Here is a 26,021-nt window from a genome sequence, read left to right as displayed (position 1 = left end):
CCAAATCGCTCAATGATTCGCGAAATGTATTGCGCCTGACAAACGAAAAGCTCTCCACGCTGCGTGATGTAGCGAAGCTCAATTCCGAGAATAAAGCGAGCATCTCCAAGTGACTTGAGACTAAAACGCGCACCCAATGCCTCTGCAATACTCGACGCCTCTTCTTCGGCCGCACATCCGATAAGCAGATCATCGACATACAGGACGATGAAAACGGGTCCATTGTGACGAACTCGAACGAACAGGCAGGGATCCGACTTGCACTGCTTGAATCCCAGGGCGATGAACACACTTCGAATGGTCTTGTGCCACACAGCAGCGGCTTGCTTTAAGCCATAGAGACTGCGACGAAGGCGACACACATGCCTTCACGAACATTGAGACACTCAGGCGGCACCATGTACAATTCCTCTTCGAGGTCGCCGTTTAGAAAGGCCGTTTCAACATCGTACTGGTTCACCATGTATCCGAGCTGGCAGCACACCGCAAGAAAAATCCGCACCGTGTTGAGACTGGCAACAGGAGAGTAGGTAGATGTGTAGTCAACACCATACGTCTGGAAGCAACCGAGAGCAACTAAACGCGCCTTGTACCGGATAATGTTTCCGTGTTCATCGCGTTTAAGGGCAAAGACCCACTTGTGCCCGATCACTCGAACACCGGGCGGACGGTAAACTAAATCCCAAGTGTGGTTGCGCACATGAGCTCGGATTTCAGCGCGACACGCCTCCTTCCACTTGTCCGAGTCGGCAGAACGCATCGCTTCACGGAACGAGTTGGGAATACGTTCCGAGGCAGCAAGAGCAATCTCGTACTCGTCGTCAATTCTCGGGCGCTTGCTGTCCGGCTCACCAATGCTTCCGTCCGAAGTGTAGCCATCTCCCGTCGCATCTTGTCCACTTGTCGGATCGGTTTCGCCATTCTCCAGCAGCAGTCGTTCGGCTTCCCCAGTCTCTCTATTGCCTTCACTCGGTGGTAGCGCTGGCAATGACGGGGTTCTTGCTTCTTGAGCACTTGTCAGCAGACGCGGTTGGTGGGGCGCCGAAATACGAACTTGACGAGGTCTAGTTGGGCCAAACACGAGGCGATCGCTCAGCGAGGTTTCACCAGTGCGCATGGACGATGGAATCAGAGCTGATTGACGTAGAGAGGACTGGCTGGTGAGTTGTCGAGCAGCTGTAACGTTCGAGCTCGGCTCTGAAACTGGGATTTCAAGTGCTTCTCCCCCTCTGCGAGACATCTCACCTTCGCCACGGCGAACCAGTGCGTCTGGTACTGCATCGACTTCCATGTCGACGGGATCACCATCGACCTCGGTCATTTCAACGTCTCCGCTGTTGTCCGTCGCAGGCAAAACCGGTTGTTGTGGCTGCTGCGAGGTACTCACATCCTCGTCGAACTGCAACGGAGCCTGCCTCGTCACGTGAACCACAGTGCGATAGTTGTCAGCAGGACGCTCATTCAAGGTGATGGTCCTGGTAGTCACGATGCGCTCATCTTTAGCATCCCAAACGCGATAGGCCTTCGAGCCAGGAGCGTACTCGAGAAAGATGCATGCGTGAGCTCGGGCATCCCACTTGCTCCGACGTGACTTGTCAACGTGAACGTACCCTCTCGGTCCGAAGACTCGCAGGTAGCTCAGGTCAGGCTTGTGTCCGGCGAAAACTTCATGGGGAGTAGTTTGAGGGCGAGCAGTGTTCGGTACGCGGTTCGTCAAATACACAGCCGTACTCAGAGCTTCACCCCACCACTCACGAGCCATTCCGCGGTGGTACAACATTGAGCGTGCCATCTCAACCAGCGTGCGGTTCATACGCTCAGCGAGACCGTTTTGCTGCGGAGTGTGAAGCGTGGAGGTCTGGTGCACGATCCCATGAGCCGCGAAAAAGTCCCCAAACTTCTTGTTCACAGACTCTCCTCCGTTATCACTGCGCAAGCAGCGAATACGACGACCGGTCTGCGCTTCCACGAGCGCCTTGTACTCCACCAACCGAGCAAATACCTCCGACTTCGCCTTGATCAGATACATGTGCACGTAGCGAGAATAATCATCGACAAACGTCACTACGAAACGCGCTCCCCCTTTCGACTGAGGCTTCATTGGACCCATGACGTCGGAGTGTACGAGGTCCAGCAATCCTGCGGTCTTCACACTACTGCCGGACTGTCTTGCGAACGGGCTCACAGTCATCTTGCCACACGAACAGCCAGCACAGGGTACGTCAACTGGGACATCATCATCTTGACCAAAGCTCGGAACGCCCTCCGCAGCGCGCGACACCAACATCATCTTCTTCTTCGACACATGCCCCAGCCGCTCGTGCCACAAGCTGCCAGGCGACAGCTCCGCCGATGCTGCAACGTCCTTGCCGCGCTCCTCATCCGTCGTCGCCACCACGTTCCAGACAAATAATTTTCCCCCTTCTCCACACGCGCAACCAATCTCCCTTCAAAACTGATAGTGCACCCATTACCAGAGAACTCCACAGAAGCACCCTTGGCCACCAACGACGGAATCGACAGCAGTCTCCGGTCGAGGTCCGGAACATACAGTACTTCAGTCACCTTGATCAACCGGCCGCCGCCAATCAGGAAGCGCACAGTTCCCACTCCCATCGCGCGTAGGCGTTGTCCGCTGGCTACTACAATATCCGTCGGGCTCTGCAGCTATCGGAACTCCACGAAATCTTGCCGGCTGTGCGTCATGTGCGTGCTGGCCCCACTATCCAGCAGCCATGCCATCGATGCCTCCCTCGTCGCGGCGAACACAAACTCATCTCCGTCGTCCTTCTTACTGAGTGTTGGGCACTCTGCACGCTTGTGGCCGAACTGGTTACATTCAAAGCATCGCCCATCAAACCTCGACGCTCCACGACCTCCACGTGGTTGGCGCTGCTGGCCACCACCACGACGGCTTCCATGCCGCCCGCCTCCATGTCCATGCTGGCTTGCCTGGGTCCCGCGTGACCCTGCATTGTTCCGTCGTCTTGTGCTTCCATTTCCACCACGCGCAGACACGTTAAACGCTTCCTCTTGCTTCTCGCGTTTCTTGAGCGTCTCCGACTCGCGGCGCAGCATCTCCTTCGCATCCATCAGAGTCACGGATGAGTGAGCCTCAATAATCTTCACCATGGCGTCATACTAGCTCGACAAACTCCCCAGAAGAATCACGAGCTTCTCGTCGTCGCTCAGCTGGTCACCAACAGCCGAAAGTCGCAGACAGAGATCATCGAACTTCAGTAGGTGGCCCATCAAATCAGCCCCAGATGCCATTTGGAACTCGTGCAGTTGCTTCCGAAGCTGGACGCGGTTGTGAAGATTCTGCCTGACGAAGAACTCGCGCAGCGTTTCCCACGCATCCTTGGCAGACTTGGATTCTCGGATCATCGGCTGGTACACTGGACTCAGTAACTTCGAGATGACAGCCAGCGCCTTGAAATCGGCGGCTTTCCACGTCTCGGTCTCCCACTTACCTGCATCTTCTGGCTTCATCTCCACGTGGTCCAGCAGGTCCTTCCTCGCGAGTGCCATGCGGCAGTTGAATTCCCACAGGAAATAGTTGTCCTCGCGCAGCACGTCGTTAGGACCCAGCGTATTTGGGCTCATAACCAAAAACGACTTGAACTCTTCTTTTGCGATGCAGTGTAGAATGGAAAGTGAGATTGAATCAAAAGCTTTACCTACGAGACCTTAGCAGCTCGCTCTAGTTCCTACAATCTAGAACCCTGACAAACTTGATCAGCGCTTCGCGAAGCTTCGACGACCATCACTCTCTGCAACATACAAGTTGCCCTTGTGTACAGCAAATAATCTGTGACGTGGTGCTGCAGCTCACCAAAATAATCTTCAAGAAGAATACTGGATGTTTGCGTAGATAGATATTTTTTACAGAAATGCGTTGCTGTTATCCTTTCGTTTTAATGCAACTTGCGTGTGATTCTAGCAACTCGCGAGCGTTCATCTTTGAATTTGTTGCGGTTTAGTTGGCTACCTACTCACGGAGACGCGCACTGCTGCATCCCCGCCTACGGTGATCGTATCGCGAGCGTTTATTCATTTAGTCGATTCTTCAGCACCCGAAAAAATAATCTTCATAAAAATACATTTGAATTTTATAATTGAATGATTAATTTCTTGAAAGTGCTGAATTATTGTTAGAATTCTTATCAGTTCCTCGCAACTTAAGATTAAGAAATACAGGTTTAGCTAACCTTCTCAGTCTTCTAGCTCACAGAAGGCATAAGAACGAAAGACTAACAGGGTTCGCAGTTGGAGCACTACTCGTTTACTCCTTTGCTAATTATATAGAAAATTATTCTGGATTCACAAAAGATTTAATTATTAACTTCTGCTCGAATAGATAAGTATTAATCCAAGAATTGCATTCTCGGGTGCCCTGCGATTCTTTACTAAAAAAAAATGAAGACTCACGCTTTTAAGTGAAGACTCCCGTTTAATAGCCCCGCGCAGTGTTCTCATCAACTATAATACTTAAAATCTCGTGGGCAGAGCAAAAATGTATGGTATGCTCGTGAGCAGGTCAACTTGTTGAGGGGAAGAGCGTGGCTGCATCGGCTGCTAGTGCCGAACCACCCTAATTGATGGCGCTGGGGGGCGGACTCGTGCGTCGAGCTTCATTTCGAGCCACGCTGGTGTTGCGTTGAGGAGGCATATGGAGGAAACCATGCCCAGCCGATCGTCTCACATATCGTTATAAACGGGTAAATCGAATTATTTCGCGCCGACGTCCAAGCCATTTCCTATTCAAGCTCAAAAGCTACTTCTCAATATCGCGGGCTTTCACATTTATAAGCAGGTTCAACCTCTCACACGTGAACTTTGTCAAGACATCTAAGACCCACTGACGCCAGGCGTCAACTCCAGATTGACGTGATTATTCGCCGTCCCTGAGAGCGGCCACGACTGCTTAGCGGCATCCTCTACTGATGCACAAGGAGTCCCGACTCCGGTGGCGGGCCCTGAAGGGCTCCTTCACTTCGCGTGCCATCCCCAATCCCATTCCGGAATTTACTTTCGATAGCGCATTGCCTCTTCCTTCTCCTTCTCCACCTCCACTACCATCTCACATGAAGATTGTCGCCCCCATCCTCGCCGTTGTCGCTCTCGTGGCCTCCGCCGTCTCCGCTTCGCCCATGATGCGCCAAGTGAACGAGTCGTCCAGCAGCTGCACACTGTCGGGCACCTACGCCAGCGGCACGGACGTGTCATCGTGCAGCACCATCAAGATCGGCTCGCTGACGGTGCCTGCCGGAGTCACGCTGGACTTGAGCGACGTTGCGGACGGCGCCACCATTGAGTTCACGGGCACGACGACGTTCGAGACGTCCGAGTGGGAAGGCCCGCTCAACCCTCTCACGGGCACGGACCTGACTGTTGGCGGCACCGGAACTCTGGATGGCCAGGGAGACTGGTACTGGGAGAAGGGCACGTCCATCGACCGCCCCGTCTTCTTCCGCATGAGCAAAGTCATCTCCTCCACGGTGTCGGACTTCACCATCAAGAACTCGCCCTACCGCACCTTCAGCATCCTCAGTTGTGAGTCTACCACCATCAGTGGACTCACGCTCGACTCGAGCGCGGGTGACGACACTGCTAAGAACACGGACGGCTTCGACCTGAGCAAGAACACGGACGTCACGATCTCAGGCAACACCATCTACAACCAGGACGACTGCCTCGCCATGCAGTCCAGCACCAACACGGTCTTCTCCAGCAACACCTGCAGTGGCGGACACGGCATCTCTATCGGCTCCATCGGTGGGTCCTCCGTCAGCTCTTCGGACACGGTCTCGGGTCTGACGGTCAAGAACAACAAGATCATCAACAGCGTCAACGGTATCCGCATCAAGACCATCATCGACGACTACGGAACGGTGGAGGACGTGACGTACACGAGCAACACGCTGTCGAACGTCGAGAACGCCATCGTGATCCACGGCGACTACAGCAAGTCCAAGGGCGGGTACACGGGCTCTGCTACGAGTAAGGTGACGATCTCGGGGATCACCATCGACGGCCTGACGGGCTCAGCCGACACGGTGTACGACATCCTCATCGACTCGGACGTTGCGTCGGACTGGTCGTTCTCGGGTATTGATGTATCTGGTGACACGGGCAGCTGCAGCGGCGAGCCCAGCGGTATCAGCTGCTAAACCAAAATGCTGTTGTAGACTCCAGCCTGTGAGTTGTTTCGCGTGACGTACGAATCGTGGAAGTAGCAGAAGAGGAATGTCTTCGTAGTCTTGTCTAGGTCAGTGAACGAAGAGAATACATTGATGTCTATGTTCATATTTTGAGTCGTTCAAATTGAGGGGTAGTTGCACAAAACCTGCAAAGGGCTCCAAACCCCTGGGAGTATAATAGTTAAGACATCTAAGAAAGTGTATTTATCGGACTGCAACCGCCTAACTACCAACAAATTTGAGACGAAACGAATGAGGTATATGCTGGCCCGCAGCATGTGGTAGAGCACCAGATCAACAACAGCAACGTTGCTGTAGTTCTGCACTGCGCATCAGCCATCTGCAACGCGAGCTGCTCAGCACTTGACGGTGCTGGGCTGGCCGCTGCAGGTGCCCGTCTTGCTCGCCTTGACCGTGACGCCCGAGAACTTCCAGTTGGACACGACCTTGGAGTTGGCCACGATGTCGTAGAGGTTGGTGGCCGTGCCCGAGAGGCCCGATATGGTGACGCCCTTGATGGTGACGGCGCTCGTGGCCTTGCCGGTGTAGCCGCCCTTGGACTTGCTGTAGTCCGAGTGGATGACGATGGCGTTCTTGACGTTGCTGAGCTTGTTGTCGGTGTAGGTGACGTCCGAGACGAGGCCCTTGAGGTCGACGATGGTCTTGATGCGGATGCCGTTGACGCTGTTGACGATGGTGTTGCCCTTGACCGTGAGGCCCGAGACCGTGTCGGCCGAGCTGACGGTGGATCCGCCGAGCGATCCGATGGAGATACCGTGGCCGCCGCTGCAGTAGTTGTTGCTGAAGACCGTGTTGGTGCTGGACTGCATGGCGAGGCAGTCGTCCTGGTTGTAGATCTTGTTGCCCGTGATGGTGACGTAGTTGTTCTTGCTCAGGTCGAAGCCGTCCGTGTTCTTGGCCGTGCCGTCGCCCGCGCTCGAGTCGAGCGTGAGGCCGCTGATGGTGGTCTTCTGCGAGTTGAGGACGCTGAAGGTGCGGTAGGGCGAGTTCTTGATCTTGAAGCCCGAGAGCGTGGACGAGATTACGTTGTTGAGGCGGAAGAAGACGGGGCGGCTGATGGACGTGCCCTGCTTCCAGTACCAGGCGCCCTGGCCGTCGAGCGTGCCCGCGCCGCTGACCGTGAGGCTGCGAGGCTGCTGCCGCCGAGCAGCACGAGTGAGCCGGCCCACTTCTTCTGGCCGAACGTGACGGTGCCGGAGATCTTGATGTTGGCGCCCGTCTTGGCCTTGCTCAGGTCGAGCGTGACGCCGGCGGGCACGCTGAGCGTGCCGATGGTGAGCGTGCTGCAGGACGAGATGTCGGTGCCGGCCTTGTAGGTGCCGGAGAGCGTGCAGGTGGAGGCCTCCTGCTCCTGGCGCATCATGGGCGAACAGCGGTGGCGGCGAGGAGGGCGAGCGCGGCGAGGACGGTGGAGAAGAGCTTCATGGTAGCTGCTGGGCTGGTTGTCGAGTTACCTTGAGACGGTAAAATGAAGAGTGAGACTGGACCAGTGAGAGGAGCTTATGAGCCGGGAGTCTCAAGCTCAATAAATTCAAACCCCGGGCTGACTAGGTCACGATATCAGAGCAGTGACCTCGAGTGTCAGCAACTTGTTGTGCATGTTCGTCGTGGCAGTTCGCCTACAGTAGAGGCAAGGCGGGTCAGGTGGGAGTGGGATACGTTTTGCTGTTTTTTGGTGCGTCCGCCGTCGTCGGGCTGTTCGACACCTGCACTCGGATTCACAACGACCGGGTACGTGAGCCCAGCGTCCCACCCCAGGTGGCAATTCGGCGAGCGTGCGGAACATCCTGTGTTCCGAACGGATCTCGCATTGAACAACCGATATCACGCTGCATGAAGCATCTTCGTAGTACACTACAGTGCAGCACCCAGAGCTGCGCGTCGTATTGTTCTGTTGAAGTGTTACCAACTACACAAGCGGACCTTGCAGCACGATCTCTGCTGCACGCAGTCCAACACGACCCACGACCAGCGTTGTTCTTCACCAGTCGCGTTCTTCAATAAAAAACCCCGGAAAATATTGCATTGATGTTGGTCTTTGCTAGTGGCGACACCAGGTTGGTGATCGCCTTGACACGGATGTTATTTCGCGTACAGATCCACAAACGGTGGGGCGATTCTACAGTACAGTAGAACCACTTAACCGCCAGTGAATTAACAATAGCCAGATACAATCCGCATTGCGGCTAGTGCAGGAGAACTTTGCTGTATCTTAGTGTGGCGCATATACTGAATACCGGACGCCTGATATATATAAGGTCTCCAAGAGTATAAGGTGAATCCGATTGGTTAAGAAAAAGGAATGTATTGATATTATTTAGCTCGTCAAGAAACCTTGTTAATAAGGCCCGAGCAATGCTGTATGGTATCAACAGTAACCTTCGACCAGGCGTCCTCGCAGCAGCCCACTCCGCGATCTCCGCGTAGGACATGCTCGGTGAGCTCTCCACCTTGGCAATGATGCGGAGCTTCTGTGCGTGAGTGAGGCGGGGTCTTTTGCTAGAAGTGGGGGTCTTGGGCATGGTGGCTTGGTAGTTTGAGGCTTTGATCGCAAATGAGGAACGCTTTTAAAGGAAAGCGAAAGCGCGCCAATATTCAAATTACCGAGATTAATGGATTTTTAGCTCAGTACCTTTGCTCATCACCATCTCGTCACATCGTAGGCCCAGATTTATAAACTATACAAGGGTATTAGCTGTAGACCCGTCCGGTATTCACGCACATTACTGTACATGTTCATGTCGATCTTTGCGATCCTTCTTGGTGGCGGGCCGCTCTATGAGCGCGCGAGCGTGGTGAGCTTCATTAGAGCCGAGAAAAGTGGCAAGGATTGTGAGCTTCTGGTCGCGATTGATTTGCAGACCGCGCGGGAGGCGGCTCTTGTGTCATACAAGTTGTGTGACATCATCGACGTTGTTTTGCAGTATTTGCAGGCATAAACAAACTAGGCACTTAGTACATAAACAATCCAAAGTACCTAAATGGAGTTTTCAAAATGTCCTTGTTTAAGAGAATAGCTTCAATATAGTAAATAGTGGTCCATTGATGGTTATGTCGTTGTTACATGTATTTCTCGGTGCTTTTATCTTATCTAGCGCAGTAGCAACTGGGCTAGAACTACTAGAACCACTTTCCGTCGCCGCTACAATAACCACTGCCACCACCCTCCTCCCGTTACTTTCGTCACTATTCAAGCTTCGCGCCAATATAATTCGTGCTAGCTCGACCTCCCTCTGCTCTGTGCATTTGGCACGCCAATGAAGCTCTCATACATGACGGCGCATTCCGCGGCAGCCGTACCTGCCAAATTATGAGATGGAGCTGGGTCGACCAGGCAATCGTAACAGACCAATATACCAAAGTAAGTATTTTAAATAATAAACTAACTACATGTAACCTGGCAATCGACTTATTATCAAATCTTCGTTACCTTACATTGGCTTGTGGATACCACAGAACGAGCAAGGAGCAGCTACACTGTACCTGCGCTCTGTTGCGCATCATGGAATTTATCCGATATTATGGGTAACAACAGCTCTCTAGCTTGGTGGACCTGGCATCACCACCACACAGACTGAAATTCTTGATCGACGCAGTGTCGGGACTACCCGTGAATTAGTCCCGGTGTGACAACGCTTCACACTCGGCCCCATGAATATATCTCTTGCCAGGAACACAAACACTGTTGATAGCGACTTGTCTCTAAATCATATGCTTCACTTGCCATACTAATATATAGATCTTTGTATGGTGCCTAATTCAAGATTTCCAAAGTGCCGATTTCAAGTCCAAATGGGCATTAGACACAATATCCTAGTTTGTTGATGCCTGAGTATTTGTCGGAGCTCTTGGGAACGCGTACGGAGTCTCGATTCCGATCTATCTCCAATTTCCCCCTTAAAGTCTCATAGAGTACAGAAGGTGGCGCCTTAGAGGGACGGCATATAACTGATCACCTCTAATAACTACTATCATATCATAGGATTGCATACTAATTCTCTATACCCCAACCCCCAATACTAAAATCCCCGTCTATGATGAATATATCAGGTGTCTCTCTAAGGCGCCACCCTCTGTATATCTAGCTACAAAATGCCAGAAGCTCGTTCTTGTCGAGGCATCGAGCTTTGAGACAGGTCCACTCGTTCGTTTTCCCGACTGGCGAGATGATTTGATAGTCGCGCCGGTGTATAGCACGGCCACAGCACTTCAACAAACTCGCATGGAGTTTTGCTGTATTGTGGCATTCTGTAGGCAAAATGACATCAGAAGCTTGAACTCACGCCGCTCTCAGCCAAGCAGTAGACTTCCCCTCTGTTCGGGGAGAATTCATGCTCTGGAAAGAGCTGCAAATCGCATTGCAAACACTAATGAATGGGCATCAAGACAATCGTGCAAGGACATCCCTACCACCAAGCATCCTTGAAGACCATGCCATTGTGCAAGAAGTGCACCGATAACATCTATTCTCAAGTCCCGCGAAGCTTTTCACTTCATTTTTCATTTTACCGTCTCAAGGTAACTCGACAACCAGCCCAGCAGCTACCATGAAGCTCTTCTCCACCGTCCTCGCCGCGCTCGCCCTCCTCGCCGCCACCGCTGTTCGCCCATGATGCGCCAGGAGCAGGAGGCCTCCACCTGCACGCTCTCCGGCACCTACAAGGCCGGCACCGACATCTCGTCCTGCAGCACGCTCACCATCGGCACGCTCAGCGTGCCCGCCGGCGTCACGCTCGACCTGAGCAAGGCCAAGACGGGCGCCAACATCAAGATCTCCGGCACCGTCACGTTCGGCCAGAAGAAGTGGGCCGGCTCACTCGTGCTGCTCGGCGGCAGCAGCCTCGCAGCCTCACGGTCAGCGGCGCGGGCACGCTCGACGGCCAGGGCGCCTGGTACTGGAAGCAGGGCACGTCCATCAGCCGCCCCGTCTTCTTCCGCCTCAACAACGTAATCTCGTCCACGCTCTCGGGCTTCAAGATCAAGAACTCGCCCTACCGCACCTTCAGCGTCCTCAACTCGCAGAAGACCACCATCAGCGGCCTCACGCTCGACTCGAGCGCGGGCGACGGCACGGCCAAGAACACGGACGGCTTCGACCTGAGCAAGAACAACTACGTCACCATCACGGGCAACAAGATCTACAACCAGGACGACTGCCTCGCCATGCAGTCCAGCACCAACACGGTCTTCAGCAACAACTACTGCAGCGGCGGCCACGGTATCTCCATCGGATCGCTCGGCGGATCCACCGTCAGCTCGGCCGACACGGTCTCGGGCCTCACGGTCAAGGGCAACACCATCGTCAACAGCGTCAACGGCATCCGCATCAAGACCATCGTCGACCTCAAGGGCCTCGTCTCGGACGTCACCTACACCGACAACAAGCTCAGCAACGTCAAGAACGCCATCGTCATCCACTCGGACTACAGCAAGTCCAAGGGCGGCTACACCGGCAAGGCCACGAGCGCCGTCACCATCAAGGGCGTCACCATATCGGGCCTCTCGGGCACGGCCACCAACCTCTACGACATCGTGGCCAACTCCAAGGTCGTGTCCAACTGGAAGTTCTCGGGCGTCACGGTCAAGGCGAGCAAGACGGGCACCTGCAGCGGCCAGCCCAGCACCGTCAAGTGCTAAGCAGCGCGGGTTGCAGAGTGCCGCATGGTGCCGCGTGGGCTACAGCAACATTGCTGGGTTCCTCTTTACATTACGCTCAGGCTAGCGTATATTTTGTGCGTTAAAGAGGCGGTGATTGTCCGCGTGTAAAGCAATATCTGGCCGTCTCGTTTGTTTAGTTGTTAATTGGGCGAGTGCAGCCCAATAAATACATTTATTGTAAGTACAACGTGACATGATTCAGTGCTATGGTCTGATGTCAGCAGCAAACTACAGTACTTACATGTAGCTCGTGGAGCTCGAACAGCAAAAGTTGAGCATTTTTTACATGCGAGTACATTCATTTTATTCGAACCATACTTTGAAGTATTTTCTTTTCCTGGGCTTTTGAACACCACACTATCCTTCGTCGACATGTATCAGACACGAACCGCCTTAGCAGGTGATGCCACTGGGCTGGCCCTTACAAACGCCCTTTGCCCCTGTCACGGTGATGCCCTTGAACGTCCACCCCGACACAGCGCTGGGGTTCACCAGGATCTCGTAGATCTGGTCGACCGAGCCCCGAAGCCCGTCGACCGTGATCTCGGAGATCGTCACCTGGCTGGTAGCGGCGCCGGTGTAGGCACCGGCCGACCTGCTGTAGTCCGAGTGGATCGCAATGGCGTTCTCCACGTTCTGCAGCTGGTTGTTGATGTACTTGACGTTGGTGACGCGGCCCTTCGCTCCAACTAGAGCCTTAATGCGAAGGCCGTTGTCGCTGTTGACGATGGTGTTGCCCTGGACGGTGAGTCCGTCCACTGTGGTTGACTGGTCGACCGCTTCTCCACCGATAGACCCGACCGAGATGCCGTGACTGCCGCTGCAGAGGTTGTTGTTGAAGATTGTGTTGGTGCTCGACTGCATGGCCAGGCAGTCGTCCTGGTTGTAGATCTTGTTGCCAGTGATAGTCACGTGGTCATTCTTGCTCAAGTCGAAGCCGTCCGTGTTGTGAGCACGTCCGTTACCCGCGCTCGAGTCGAGCGTGAGGCCGCTGAGCTTCGTGTGCTGGCACGTCACGATGCTGAACGTGCGGAAGGGCGAGTTTTTGATGATGAAGCCCGACAGGTTCGAGCTAATTGCGCTCTGCAACCTGAAGAAGACAGGGCGCGTGATAGACTCACCCTGCTTCCAGTACCAGTCGCCTTGACCGTCCAGCGTTCCGGAACCCTTGACGGTGAGGGAGTTGCCGCTGACCGAGATTAGCGGACCAACCCACTGCGTCGTTCCGAAGGTGGTGGTGCCCGTGAAGTTGATCGTGGCGCCGTCCTTCGCCTGGCTCAAGTCCAGGGTGACGCCGGCTGGGACTGTGAGAGGCCCGACATTGATCGTGCTGCAGGACGAGATGTCCGTGCCAACCTTGTACGTGCCTGTGAGGGTGCACGGGTCGCCGGCCTCGACTTCTTGACGAATCATGGGGGATCCGGAGGCAACGGCAGTAAATAGCACAACTGCGGCGAAGGTGGAGGTGAAGATCTTCATGGCTTGGCGCGGGCGGAGTCTTGCAGTTCTTGTGTGTCGGTGGTGCTGCTGTTCCGGCGACAAATTGAGGAATGGCGACTTAATTTTTTTTCGTTCGCTGGAGGTTGAGTCAGGCCGGCCATACAATGCACGTGATCGGTCCGAGAAACGACGCCAAGCTGCGAAATGGGATGTGTCGTTGGACTTCCTCTCGCGCTGCTAATGCTACATGGCTGTGCATAGGTACACATGCACTCGAGGTGCTGTACAGTATCAATACTTGAAGTACATGTTAGTGTTGTATGGAGGCCTCACCAACATGTACCAGTAGTGAATAAGAAGGTGGCGTGTACTGCATCCGTTCTTATCCATAAAACTGGTAAACAAAGTTAATTTTTCTTAGTAAATTTACCAGGCACAGGGGATCCATGGAGCGCCAGTTTTCCCCAAAGATGCTTTGAAAAATAAAGTAAACTTGCGGTCATCGGCTCAGCGATATCCACGCAACGTGGGTGCAACATTAACGCAAATTCTGATGAGTCTGTAGCTGCTACGGTAGCAAAACCACGAACTAGCAAATCGTGGTCCGCCTCAAGGGCGGAGATAATTCGATACATTTCGTTCGCACGTAGAGACAAAAGGCGCCATCCTTCAATCCGTCTGTAACAAGTGTTTTCGACGAGTACAGACAACGACGGCAACGCAAAACCCGGCACACATATGTTGTACTTTTTACAATAAGTAATTCAGATAGCCAATCAACTTCGAGATTTACACTTGACATTTGTATTCCATATGGTTTTAAGTACTTTATCTAAATTTTTGTGTACTTTATGCTCCGTTACGTGTATTTTATGTCACTGCCTTGTACAGTCTCTATCGTTCCTGACAGAGAATTCTGGCACATTTACTATGGAGGATGCCATTCAGTGGTGCCGGATTTATCCGTCGTTGTCTGTAACCCCTTGTTGTTTCGTACAGTAGCAAAAATCACCACACAAGTCATTTCATTTTATTTGAGCGAGTTTTCAGCAATATTGTGGATCACTCACTGGAGTCAAGAAGAAAACTGGTGACATTGCGGTAGACTTTGGTCCTCTCCTATTGCCGTGGGCAGCAAGCTGCGGCAAACAACAAGCTGACGGGCATGTGAACTTGCTATTCCACGTTCGCGTCGATCTTAGTCGTTTAGTCGCCTTTGCTTTCGTACGACGTGCCCCCAGCTGTTGAAAAGACGACGCGCACCACCAGTACCTAAGAATGGGGGGGGCGACTGTCCAGTCAATCCTTGTTGGCGTGCTGAATGCACGAAAGTGAGCGAGTGTATCCTCGCTTGCTTCGGCCAGTAGACGTGCGCGCAGAACGTAGAATCTGACGCATGTTCGATTCACAAAGTCTACAACGCGAAGTCACGAGATATTGCTGGGATTTAAAAGGGTGTTAAAGTCTCTGAATTTGCGGATAGCCACACCGCACACCACTGTCGTGCTACACAACGCCCACGAGTTTCTTCTGCTCGTTTCAGTCTTTTCTAAACATCGAGATAATTCTCTGGTTAGCAAGTGATGCCATTCGGTTGACCCTTGCAGACACCCTTGGCACCCGACACCGTTCACTGTGATGTCAGTGATAGTCACCTGGCTGGTCGGTGCCCCCGAGTAGGAGCCCTTTGACCGGCTGTAGTCCGAGTGGATGGCAATGGCGCTCTCCACGTTCTGCAACTTGTTGTTCAGGTACTTCACGTTGGAGACAAGGCCCTTAAGTCCGATGACGGTCTTGATACGAAGACCATTGTCGCTGTTAACGATCGTGTTGCCCTCGACCGTCAGACCCGCGACTGTTGTCGATTCGTCGACGGCGTTGCCGCCCAGCGATCCGATGGAGATGCCGTGGCTGCCGCTGCAGTAATTGTTGGTGAAGAAGGTGTTGGTACTGGACTGCATAGCAAGGCAGTCGTCCTGGTTGTAGATCTTGTTGCCGGTGATTGTAATATGGTCGCTCTTGGTCAGTCCAAAGCCGTCCGTGTTCTTTGCGAGGCCGTTGCCGGCACTGGAATCAAGCGTGAGCCCGCTGACGGTTGTGTCTCGGCATGTGAGTCACATGATGTGACCAGACTAAACGTGCGAAATGGCGAGTTCTTGAGAGTAAACCCCGACACGTTTGAGTCAACGACATTCTGCAGCTTGACGAAGACTTGGCGGGTGATCGACTCGCCCTGCTTCCAGTATCATGCACCTTGGCCGTCCAACGTGCCGGAGCCCTTAACTGTGAGGGAGTTTCCACTCACACGCACAAGCGGGCCCTCCCACTTGGCCGTACCGAAGGTAGTGGTGCCCGTGAAGTTGATAGCAGCCCCCGCCTTTGTTTTGCTCAAGTCCAAAGTGACACCAGCTGGAACAGTGAGAGGCCCGACAGTGACGGTGTTGCAGGACGAGATGTCGGTCCCCGCCTTGTATGTCCCAGTGAGGTTGCATGGATCGCCACCCTCGGCTTCCTGGCGCATCATTGGCGTGGCGCTGGCGGTTGAAGCGATGAGTCCAAACGTGGCGAGTGCGGTGGTGAAGAGCTTCATGGCGCGTGAGGATTGGTTTGGTTTGATTTAGTTGGACTGCTGTGGCCGCAAATCCGAAAGTGAGGAAGAAAGAGGGGCCATCTTTAGAGGAGTGTTGTTGAGGCCGTGCCGGAGAGGCACAGTATTGTGTCGAGGGACATGAAATACGCGCCTTCGTGAGCTTAGATGTTCAAGGGGATACTGTACATGTATTCTGCATCGTAGAATACATGTACAGTATCCCCTTGAACATCTAAGCTACATATAAACTTCGTTGAAGATATCGCTGCCGATACATGTACAGAAGGTGGCGCCTTGGAGGGACGGCATATAACTGATCACCTCTAATAACTACTATCAATTCATAGGATTGCATACTAATTCTCTATACCCCAACCCCCAATACTAAAATCCCCGTCTATGATGAATATATCAGGTGTCTCTCTAAGGCGCCACCCTCTGTATACACTTGAGCGCGTCGTCTGCTTCTGCTCGATTGGACACACCGCGCGAGTTTTAGCTGAACAGCCAACGAGTGGGCAAATCGAAGCGATTGAATGCCGCCTCACGACAGCCACAGCCCGCGGATTTCGTCTAACCGTACAGAGAAAAGATGGCAACAACTGGTTTTACGGAATCGAGTTGGGATCAAATAGCTTCATTACAATACTCGTTAAGTGTACATGTATTGTGGAGGTGCCCACACAACTCTGCTTCGGGGTGCCTATTCGCTTTATAGCTTTCTTTCACACCTCATAAGCGATGAAAACTCTCTAAAAGAGAACTGTACGCCTCGTCACTGGCAACGACGAACGCGCCTTATCTCGCACGTGCGCTAGTCGTTTACAGACAACGACGGAAAAATCCGGCGTGACTGACTGCCATCCTCCATAGTTCAGGAGTGTAACACAAAATACGGCACAGATAAAAAAGAAAAACATGATTGGCTAAAAGGTTGCGTAACTGTTCAAAAACAAAACACAAATCCGAATGTTCTGCAAAAAAGCTGCATTTTATTCAAATGCTAATCTCAGGATACTGAGGAATAGCTGCCTTAAAGCTCCTAATTACAGTGCTTTCGGGGATGGCATCCCAAGTAGCAATCGTAGCGCGAACGACACGGAGCCGCTTTTCCTTAGCACTACCACCCGTGATGCCAGACCAGTTCGAGCGCAACTTTGCCTTTAGTGGCCCCATTACACCGACATCCAGCGGCTGGCAAGCAGCCGTGTTGTTTGCGGGTAGAGGGACCACAGTAGCATTAGCAACTTCAGCAACGACCCGCTGCCCCTCTTCCGACACATGACACTCAAAGTTGTCAAGAAGGAGGACAGCGGGTCCATCAACTTCATATTTTAACAACTTTTCTACGTAAAAACGCCACGTAACAGCGTCCATCTAAGCGTTCTCTTGGACGGTGTAGAAGTTTCCTTCCGGATACTCTTCGAACTCGCTTGTGTCGATTCGACCGCCACGCAGAACAAACAGAATCGGCAGCTTTATCCCTAAAAATAGTATAACAAATACAAATTAGCCTTAAAAAATAAAAATTAAGAGAACAACAAAAAGGAAAACTTACCATCAGCTCGAATCGTGAGTACAGCCGTCATGCGGCCGGTGTGCTTGGACGTGTTCGCAATCCTCGCAGCGTCCCGCCGACCTCTACCCGCCCACGTCCGAGCCGGAGGCATGTCAAAAATGATGGCAGTCTCGTCCACGTTGTACATGCCCTCCGGCCCGTACGCGGCGTGCGTCTTCCAGAAGTCCAGCGCGAACTCGGCGCGCGTTTGCTGTAGCTCCTCGGTGCTTTTCTTTGCCGTTTGTGGCTTCTGGGAGGTAAAACCATGCCTAAACACGTAAATAAAGGTAAATGTTAGGAAACGGATGGAGTTTTAGCAAAAACAAAATTATTTATCGAATTGCGAGTCTCTCGGCCACGCGCTCAAGCGCCAGGATGCCGCTCCGCTTCCTTTGCAGGTAGTCCTCGACCCACTTGAACTCGATTGCCCACATGAAGGACATAATGCCACGTGTAGTGAGGGCCTGTACATTATAGCATAAAGTTTAACGGTTAAACGCTACAAATTATGAAATTCTAAAAAAAAACTTACCTTCTCTTCGCGCCGCACGTCCTTCATGAAGGTGACGACCGCAGGAATGTCGGGAAATACTTCCCTGCGGCCCTAGCCCTTCAGGGACTTAGAGGTGGAGTGGCCAGTGAAGCTAAAAAGCTTTTCAGTTTGCTTCCACCAGCCATAGACAGTGCCCCGAGCAAGTTGGAGCTCGCGGGCTGCCTCCTCCACCCCTACATCTTCGACGAGGCGGACCGCTTCGCGCTTCTCGCGGACGGTGTAGCTCTTCTGCTTCTTCTTGGGCGGCGGCGTGTCCTCCATGGCTCGAAAAACAGTTTGAGCGGCTCAGTCGACCAGCTCCAAATTAGGCAATGACACACGGGGATTTACCAGAGCCATTCAAAAATTAAATCGCGGTGATTGGCTAATTTTTACGAATAAAATAAATTTGATTGGACAAAATCATCGCTCGTTTTGTATGGACATGTCTATGGAATGCTGGGTTTTGCGTTGCCGGATTTTTCCGTCGTTGTCTGTAGTCGCCTTTAATCGCCACATTCGTGTCGTCACTCTTCCTGCATGGCTGCATGATCTGCTTTTCGAAGAAACGTCTTTCTGAACAAATTATAATACAAAATATACGACATTTTGAAACATCGTATTTTACTGTTAATTAGAATATAGAAGCATTTTTATACGTTTTCTACTTGAAATGCTTTAATTTTAAAATTGAAAACGACACACTGTAAAAACTATTTTAAAAAAATACAGTACACAAAATTTACATTTTAATGGTCAAATTTTGTTCCTTTCTTGTAGTACAGTAATAGTAAGAGTAATAATAATAATTATTCATTTGAATCATTTATTGACATGTACTTAATTACAGTAATTTAAAGAAACCAATTAATATGAAGAGTTTAACTAAACATACCCATAATTGTGTTTGGACACCTACGATTCATTTTAACCGTAGTATTTTAATTGTAATATCATTACAATTAAAATTGTACGCATGTATTACGTAGAAAATTTTTGGTATTGGAACGCTTTGGGTTTAGTCCAGAATTCATTCAGCTCATGAGAAATTTACATGAAGGTACGACGGCACAATTTATGGTGAATGGCGAGCTCTTGGACCCTTGCGAAATAGCCTCCGGTATTCGTCAAGGCTGTCCTTTAGCACCCCTATTGTTCATTTTGGCAGCCGAGGTGCTTGGATTGGCCCTGGCACAGACGACTACTATACAGGGAATACCAGTGTCTGGTGACCACCTCAAGCGGGATCACCTATTCTCAGCGTTTGTGGACGACTCGACAGTGTTTGTACGAACGGCGAGTCAGGTACAACAAGTAATGGAGAAAGTACCGAGTTTGGATCATTATCGGGGTTGCACGTCCAGCCTTCTAAGAGCGTTTTCATCAGCCTTACCACTGCCATTGAACACAGGGAAACCCTAATGGGGATCCCGGTATTAAAACATGGTGATACAACCAGATGCTTGGGGTACCAAGTCGGAACTTTTCAGACCCACGATAAGAATTGGATACGAAAAATACAGCGGAGATTGGCAACTGCGTGTCGAGTGGCTACTTCTGTGGAAGATAGAGTCGCAATAGTGAACGCAATCGTGTTACCGGGGGTAACATTCACTGCCGCAGCTTATCAACTGCCAGGGTGGGCGGAACGTGAATTGTTAAGTATCCAGAAGAACTTTCTCTGGGAAGCGAGTACTGCAGTGGATGGAGGCCGCCACAAGATCAACCCTAGCCCAGTTTTCCTGCTGGGGGGCTGGGAGTCGTCTCGATACCATTAATCAAAACACAGCAAGCAACGCACGCACTTCTCTGGTTAACGCAGCGCCCCGATATTTAAACACCTGCATGGAAGTATTGGACGGGTCAAGAAACGGAGCTACCCACGAGACGAATATCGCCGCTCAACAGTAGCACCAGGCAGAAGAATTCGCACCTCGAAGACAAAGACTATAAGCTTCTCAGTCAATGGCTGCAGCCTTCAATGGAGGAGTCGCGGGAACGAGCCGATCGGGTTCGGCGCAATTATGATAGATTGTACGAAACCTGTACTAGTTGGTGGGACAGCTGTGAAAGCAAGAGGCTAGTCATTCAGTTTCACCGAGCAGAACCAACCGACCAGCTGAGCTGGCCAACGCCGATCAAAGTGTTTTGGAAAACCTTTCAATGGAGTGACAACCCGTGGATAGTGGGTCCCGGGGAGAAAATGCTAAGTGCAAATCGGTTCAACCGGATTGGCCGATGTATACAGTGCAGCGTTGCGTCAATTAACATTGAAAAATTGATTGAGATTTGCCGTGACGCTACAACTTTAATTGTACAATGTAGCCCTTGAATTGTATTATTGTGGTTTGTATAGGGGTCTGTATGGACCATTTGATTGGCTACCCACGCACATACAGTTATCAAGTCAACTGTCTTGTACAATACAATAAAATCATTGCAGCCAATTTTCTAATTGTAATTATTGACCCCAATTTTATCAATAGTTTTATTGCAGTTTTTATTTACGCAACACTGGTACAGTGGGCGATCTCCAGATACGAAAATAATCACCCGGTGAATATTCGATGAAAGTCCCTGCTAGTGCCATCACCGACGGCCAGTATAGACACTCAACACTGTGCCACTGGGCATTGACGATACTCCTAGCGACACCAACATTAAGTACCGAGTCAGAGGAGGGGCCGCCGATTAAGCTTCGGCACCCACCCGAATGCCTCAAGGATCACGAGTGGAAATTAACGACCGACGGGGTTGTGCTTGAACTTCGCCTGGGAAACCCCAACGAAATACGAGATGCAAATGCGTCCAGCTACCGAATGGGATCGATTGCTCGTTGGAACTACTGGATAAGGACTCAGCAGACGCAAAGCAAAGCCGAACTTGGGTCTAAACGGAAGGCGTAGTTTTTCAAGCGCATCCCGAGCTGCACCAGTTTCCGTGGACCAGTGACGATATCATTCTGAACCGTCGAGTGGTAAGCGACTCAAGAAGCAAGCCTTCGCGCGGGAAGCTGATAATGCATCCCAAATATGTGCCCAAATCGCCCCAAATGTCCCAAATAATGAATTGTCTCTGTAACATTTAGGTACATATTTGGGGCCAAGTATATGACTGCTTTCTCGTAAAACTATCCCAAATATGTACCAAAACGGAGTTGACTGATTATGATCTATAGTCTATGGGCGAGGGCGAGTGGACGCGAGCGCGAGCCTCACTCGATGCATTCACTAATCGCCAACACCCGCCGATTAGGCGGGGGCGTGTTTGTGCGAGCGAGCGAACGCGAGCGCTGCAACCTGATGTTTTTTTTCTAGACACCGCGCCTGGCCGAGACGAGGAACTTAGCGTAAGGGACAAGGGGGTGGGGTAGAAGGGGAAGGGGCCCCCCCCCCCCCCCCCCCCCCGAGCGAAGCGAGAGAGGGGCGGGCCCCCCGCAGACCCGTCGCTAAGTCCGCAGACGAGAGCCAACGCGCGAGTGTCCGCCCTGTGCTGCTCTTTCATACTGAAGGTTATTCTGTCCTAAATATGTACCAAAACGTTCCCATGGTCTTAAATCATTTGGGAAAAACTTTGGAATTTGGGGCGTTTTCGGGGTGCATTATCCAATACCTTCGCGCGCTATAAGCACGAGCTGCGTACAGGTATCTCTAGTCGACAGCCTCGAAACCCAGGCAAACTCAGATCCGTGGCAACGTAGCAGAAGCCACGTCGTTTGTGTAATCACGGCAATTCGCTCATACCATATCAAGTCTGGGTGGCATATAGGATGGCAGTTCGCCAGCTCAATTTCTATTTGATGAAAGGGAAGATGATAAAACGTGCCGCAAACTTGCAGCATGTTGTCGAACGAAGGAGACCCAAACGCACATTTTTTGGGAATGTCCGTGTGCTCGTCGCTGTTGGGAATGGCTAATTGGGCACTGGATGGGGGCTACGCCTTCACCTGCGGACCTAATAGGTTTCCGGGCACTGTGTGCATCACGCAAGGCACCCCCGATTTCGAAATCGCTTCAGTTGAGAATTGTGGAGCTCACTGGGGGCTATATCCAGCAGCATGTCGTGGGACTGGGCCGAATCTGGTTTATCCTGACCACAGTATGTTTCGCTACTCTGTGGACGCAACGAAATCGAGTCGTTTTTGAAGATGAAGAAACATCAGAGTCAAGTGTTGCGGAATTTCAAGTCGCCGGTACACGCCAGATACAGGCAGTAGCAAGACACGAGAGCCGAGATCCTAAAACGGCAGACAACGGTGCTGCGTTACAGCTGTGTTTGGATAGTTCTCTGAGTATGCCGACAAATCCGTCCAGGCAGACATTTCGACAAGCAGCCCCAGGCCTTTGCTGGAAGCAATCAAAACCAATCTAGGACTTTAATAATATGAACTATTAATAAATAAAGTATCTTCTACTATTGTGCTTTGCAATGATTTTGGCAATATGAGGCGATATTTGCTGTATTTATAGCGACCACCTGCTAGATTTACGATAAATCGAGGTGCATAGTTGGGTGGAAGCCTAGAATTACGCTAAAAGCGCCACAATTGCACTTTTGAAAGTGCAATTGTGGCTGTGCAGCTGCAATTCTGTCGGTTTTTATCCACAAGCACCTACACACACGGCAATTATGCATAAGAGGGTGGATATGCTGGGGATCATGGACGGTGGTGTACTGGGCCAATGCATGGCTGCTGACAGGCCCTCCCAAGTCGATATATATATGAGGAGGTGGATTTATCCATAATTTTAGCAGGTCGTGTATCTTTTTACACATATATTTAGGAGCAGGCTTTGCCATATTTAGCGTCTAAAATGGTCGGCAAAATCATTGCAAAGCACAATACTAGAATAAAAATAGATATCTTAACGTGGTAATCTATACCGAGCTTGGTAATCTATTTTCATGGCTACAGTACAAATGTTGAACAAGCTAACTTGTAAACTTGGGCGTTCAGGATTAATCAACACGCTGTAGATCGAGGAGTGCATCTAGCGAGGTAAATTTCGCAGGAAAATCTACCTCAACGTACTTCCTTTCAATTTATCGAAATGGCCCTCTACAGTAGATCGCCATCAAGATTATTACAGCATACTAGACTTAAAACCAACACTGGGTTTTTCTACACGCTCAGGCTGTTGGGCACGCCAGCCAGCTTGCCCTTGACCGACGCGCTCACCGTCACGCCCGAGAAGTCCAGGCCAGACACCACCTTCGGGTTCGCCACGATGTCGTACAGGTTGGTGGCCGTGCCCTTGAGACCGGACACCGTCACGCCCTTGATCGTCACCTGGCTCGTGGGGGAGCCCGTGTAGCCGCCCTTGGCCTTGCTGTAGTCCGAGTGCAGCACGATGCCGTTCTTGACGTTCGTCAGCGTGTTCTGCACGTACTTGACGTCGGACACGAGGCCCTTGAGGCCGATGATGGTCTTGATGCGGATGCCGTTGTCGCTGTTGACGATCTGGTTGTCCTGCACGGTCAGACCCTGCACCGTCGTGGACTGGTCCACGGCGTTGCCGCCCAGCGAGCCGATGGAGATGCCGTGGCCGCCGCAGCAGTAGTTGTTGCTGAAGACCGTGTTGGTGCTCGACTGCATGGCCAGGCAGTCGTCCTGGTTGTAGATCGTGTTGCCCGTGATCGTGACGTGGTCGTTCTTGGTCAGGTCGAAGCCGTCCGTGTTCTTGGCGATGCCGTTGCCGGCGCGGTTGTCGATGGTCAGGCCGCTCAGCGTCGTGTCCTTGGACGTCACGATGCTGAACGTGCGGAACGGCATGTTCTTGATCGTGAAGCCCGACACCGTCGAGCCGATGACGTTCTGCAGCTTGAAGAACACGGGGCGCGTGATCGACTGGCCCTGCTTCCAGTACCAGGCGCCGTTGCCGTCCAGCGTGCCCGATCCCTTGACCGTCAGGTCACTGCCGCTCACGCGCACCAGCGGGCCCTCCCACTTGAGCGTGCCGAACGTCGTGGTGCCCACGAACTCGATGGTGGCGCCCGTCTTGGCGGCGCTCAGGTCCAGCGTCACGCCGGCGGGGACCGTCAGCGAGTCCACCACGATGGAGCTGCACGACGCGATGTTGGTGCCCTTCTTGTAGGTGCCCGTGAGGTGGCAGCCGCTGCTCGTCTTGGTCGTGGGCGACTGCTGCTGGGTCTGCTGGGTCGGGTCGTCCTGCTGAGTCGGGTCCTGCTGTTGCGTGTAGTCGTCGTCGGCCTCCACCACGGGGGCGGTGGTCTTGGACTTGCCCTTCTTGCCCTCGGCCTCCATGCGGAGCATGGGCGAGCCGTTGGCGGTCGTGGCGACCAGCGCGAACACAGCGAGCGCAGTGGTGAAGAACTTCATGATGCGGAGAGGATGAAGAGACTTGTTTGCGGTCGGTGGCTGGCTTGGTTGCTTGCTGCACCCGGTGCAAAATGGAAAGTGAGCAAGAGTGAGTGGCCACTGGTCAACGAAATCGGGCGCTATGAGAGCGGCCTTGGGGCACTGTGGCATTCACTGTGAGTCGGGGACCGTTAGTTCGCTGTGGTGTTCGAACGCTTCAAACATGTCAAGGCTCGGCCTGACATCAGGCGCGCCCTATGTCAGGAGCGCTCCAGCAGCTGAGCCGGTCGACCACCGTCTCCCCAGCTCAATTGGACGCAACGCGCGCCTTTGAACGCAACGCGAGCGGTGACCCATTATGTCGACCGCACCAGGTTGCACGGTGCAACTTGCATCGCAGTGGGCCAAGCCCACAAGGTTGCAAATCGAGGTGAACCGCGCAGCCAGCGTGTGAAACTCGGAGATTCGCAGCAAGTGTTTTCGCCGAATCTAGCTGCTGGGCGCGCTGCTGCGTCCTTGTGGCGGCGAGAATCCCGCAAGAGCAGGACGAGCTCGTAGCAAACCTCTGCAGTATTTTAGCACATGTACAGCTAAAATACTGGACTTCGCACACGGCAGTTCATCATCTCCGGCGAGCTGCGAGCCCATTTTTCCCAGCTAAACGCGTTACATGTACATGTACTGTATTAAATGCTTTGGATTTCAATACGCGCAGCCACGCACGGCGTTGTTTTTGGCGTTGTCGACGCGAACGCACCCCACCCCACCTCTGATTTGCAAACTCCCAGCGCTCAACCACTCGACATTCGCTAGGCGACGGGAGTTGCTGATGAACGTCACCGGCGGTGATTTTGTTAATAGTTCCAGGGTTCGCTCTTCTCAAAGCTCTCAAGTACTGTAAGCCACGCGGGTTTGCTCTCATGTACGTTTGACTGAATTCGCGTAAGCTTACTGTAGAATATATATTATACTTAGTAGTGTATTGTTAGGAAAAGCTTTGGGCTCGATGCCTCGATCATTGTGGAAAGCCGCAGCCGCTTCAACAACTGGTATATTTGTCCAATACTGTACCGTACTGTATCTACAGTACTGTACACCTCGCTTGCAAGGGCTCCAGCCAGTAGAGTCGACTGTCTTCAGCCTATTCCTCGGTACCGTACCATTAATAAGTAGGGCGTTGCCGGTTGTCTCAGAGGCAACGGCGAGCCAGTATCGTCAAAGTATCATCGCTCGTCCTGTCGTCGGCAGCTGTGAACGTGCTGCTTCATCGCGCGCTTGCTAGTCGTTTAGTCGCCATTTTCAGGATTAAAATCGCCTCAGAATTAATCTCCAGTGCATCGAGCGATGAATCTGCGCTCGTGCCGTTGCTCTTCTTGCGTCGTTAGAGGATCTGCCGAGCCGGACGGACTGCATTTAACACGCACAACGTCAACAGGTACAGTACTGCACAGCGTCTGCAGGAAGTTTGAGTCTTGCTGTATAGTTTACCAATACCGTACCTACTTCAAGACGTACTTCCGGGAGAAGTCGGGTTGTTACCTGGGTGCGGTGTCGAATAGAGACAGGTTGGGCATTCCGTTTTGGAGTCGATAAGAGGTAACACTTTGTTGCGTCTACATCGGATCGCTTGTTGTCGGATCCGTTTCAAAACCTGGAAAGTATAGAATCCTGTCTCTTACATGTAGGTATCCTGGGCAGAA

The 26,021-nt window shown here is 52.2% G+C and overlaps 7 protein-coding genes across 7 annotated transcripts; 2 read left to right on the top strand and 5 right to left on the bottom strand.

Annotated features, from left to right (window-relative positions):
• Positions 1–5,087: 5,087 nt before the first annotated feature.
• PHYSODRAFT_507865 (hypothetical protein) lies at positions 5,088–6,173 on the top strand (the record flags this gene model as incomplete). Its single annotated transcript, XM_009530736.1, has 1 exon — positions 5,088–6,173. The coding sequence occupies one exon, from the start codon at positions 5,088–5,090 to the stop codon at positions 6,171–6,173; it is 1,086 nt and encodes a 361-aa protein (XP_009529031.1).
• A 386-nt stretch (positions 6,174–6,559) lies between these two features.
• On the bottom strand, positions 6,560–7,587 carry PHYSODRAFT_333550 (hypothetical protein; the record flags this gene model as incomplete). The annotated part of the gene is made up of 2 exons (XM_009530735.1): positions 6,560–7,349; positions 7,394–7,587. 2 exons carry the CDS (start codon positions 7,585–7,587, stop codon positions 6,560–6,562), a joined length of 984 nt encoding a protein of 327 aa, XP_009529030.1.
• A 3,246-nt stretch (positions 7,588–10,833) lies between these two features.
• Positions 10,834–11,861, top strand: PHYSODRAFT_333549 (hypothetical protein; the record flags this gene model as incomplete). The annotated part of the gene is made up of 2 exons (XM_009530734.1): positions 10,834–11,027; positions 11,072–11,861. The coding sequence occupies 2 exons, from the start codon at positions 10,834–10,836 to the stop codon at positions 11,859–11,861; spliced, it is 984 nt and encodes a 327-aa protein (XP_009529029.1).
• Positions 11,862–12,275: 414 nt separating this feature from the next.
• Positions 12,276–13,295, bottom strand: PHYSODRAFT_505361 (hypothetical protein; the record flags this gene model as incomplete). The annotated part of the gene is made up of 1 exon (XM_009530733.1): positions 12,276–13,295. One exon carries the CDS (start codon positions 13,293–13,295, stop codon positions 12,276–12,278), a length of 1,020 nt encoding a protein of 339 aa, XP_009529028.1.
• A 1,566-nt stretch (positions 13,296–14,861) lies between these two features.
• Positions 14,862–15,912, bottom strand: PHYSODRAFT_259951 (hypothetical protein; the record flags this gene model as incomplete). The annotated part of the gene is made up of 3 exons (XM_009530732.1): positions 14,862–14,871; positions 14,922–15,423; positions 15,576–15,912. 3 exons carry the CDS (start codon positions 15,910–15,912, stop codon positions 14,862–14,864), a joined length of 849 nt encoding a protein of 282 aa, XP_009529027.1.
• A 798-nt stretch (positions 15,913–16,710) lies between these two features.
• PHYSODRAFT_286293 (hypothetical protein) lies at positions 16,711–18,251 on the bottom strand (the record flags this gene model as incomplete). Its single annotated transcript, XM_009530731.1, has 1 exon — positions 16,711–18,251. A coding segment is annotated over one exon (303 nt), but the record flags the coding sequence as incomplete, so codon positions are not given.
• Positions 18,252–23,124: 4,873 nt separating this feature from the next.
• On the bottom strand, positions 23,125–24,342 carry PHYSODRAFT_506837 (hypothetical protein; the record flags this gene model as incomplete). The annotated part of the gene is made up of 2 exons (XM_009530730.1): positions 23,125–24,144; positions 24,220–24,342. The coding sequence occupies 2 exons, from the start codon at positions 24,340–24,342 to the stop codon at positions 23,125–23,127; spliced, it is 1,143 nt and encodes a 380-aa protein (XP_009529025.1).
• Between the last annotated feature and the right edge of the window lie 1,679 nt (positions 24,343–26,021).

This window comes from Phytophthora sojae, assembly GCF_000149755.1.
Source record: "Phytophthora sojae unplaced genomic scaffold PHYSOscaffold_5, whole genome shotgun sequence".
Lineage (NCBI taxonomy): Eukaryota > Oomycota > Peronosporomycetes > Peronosporales > Peronosporaceae > Phytophthora > Phytophthora sojae.
Note: the sequence above shows the minus strand (reverse complement) of the source record. Positions and strands in the feature narration are given on the sequence as shown.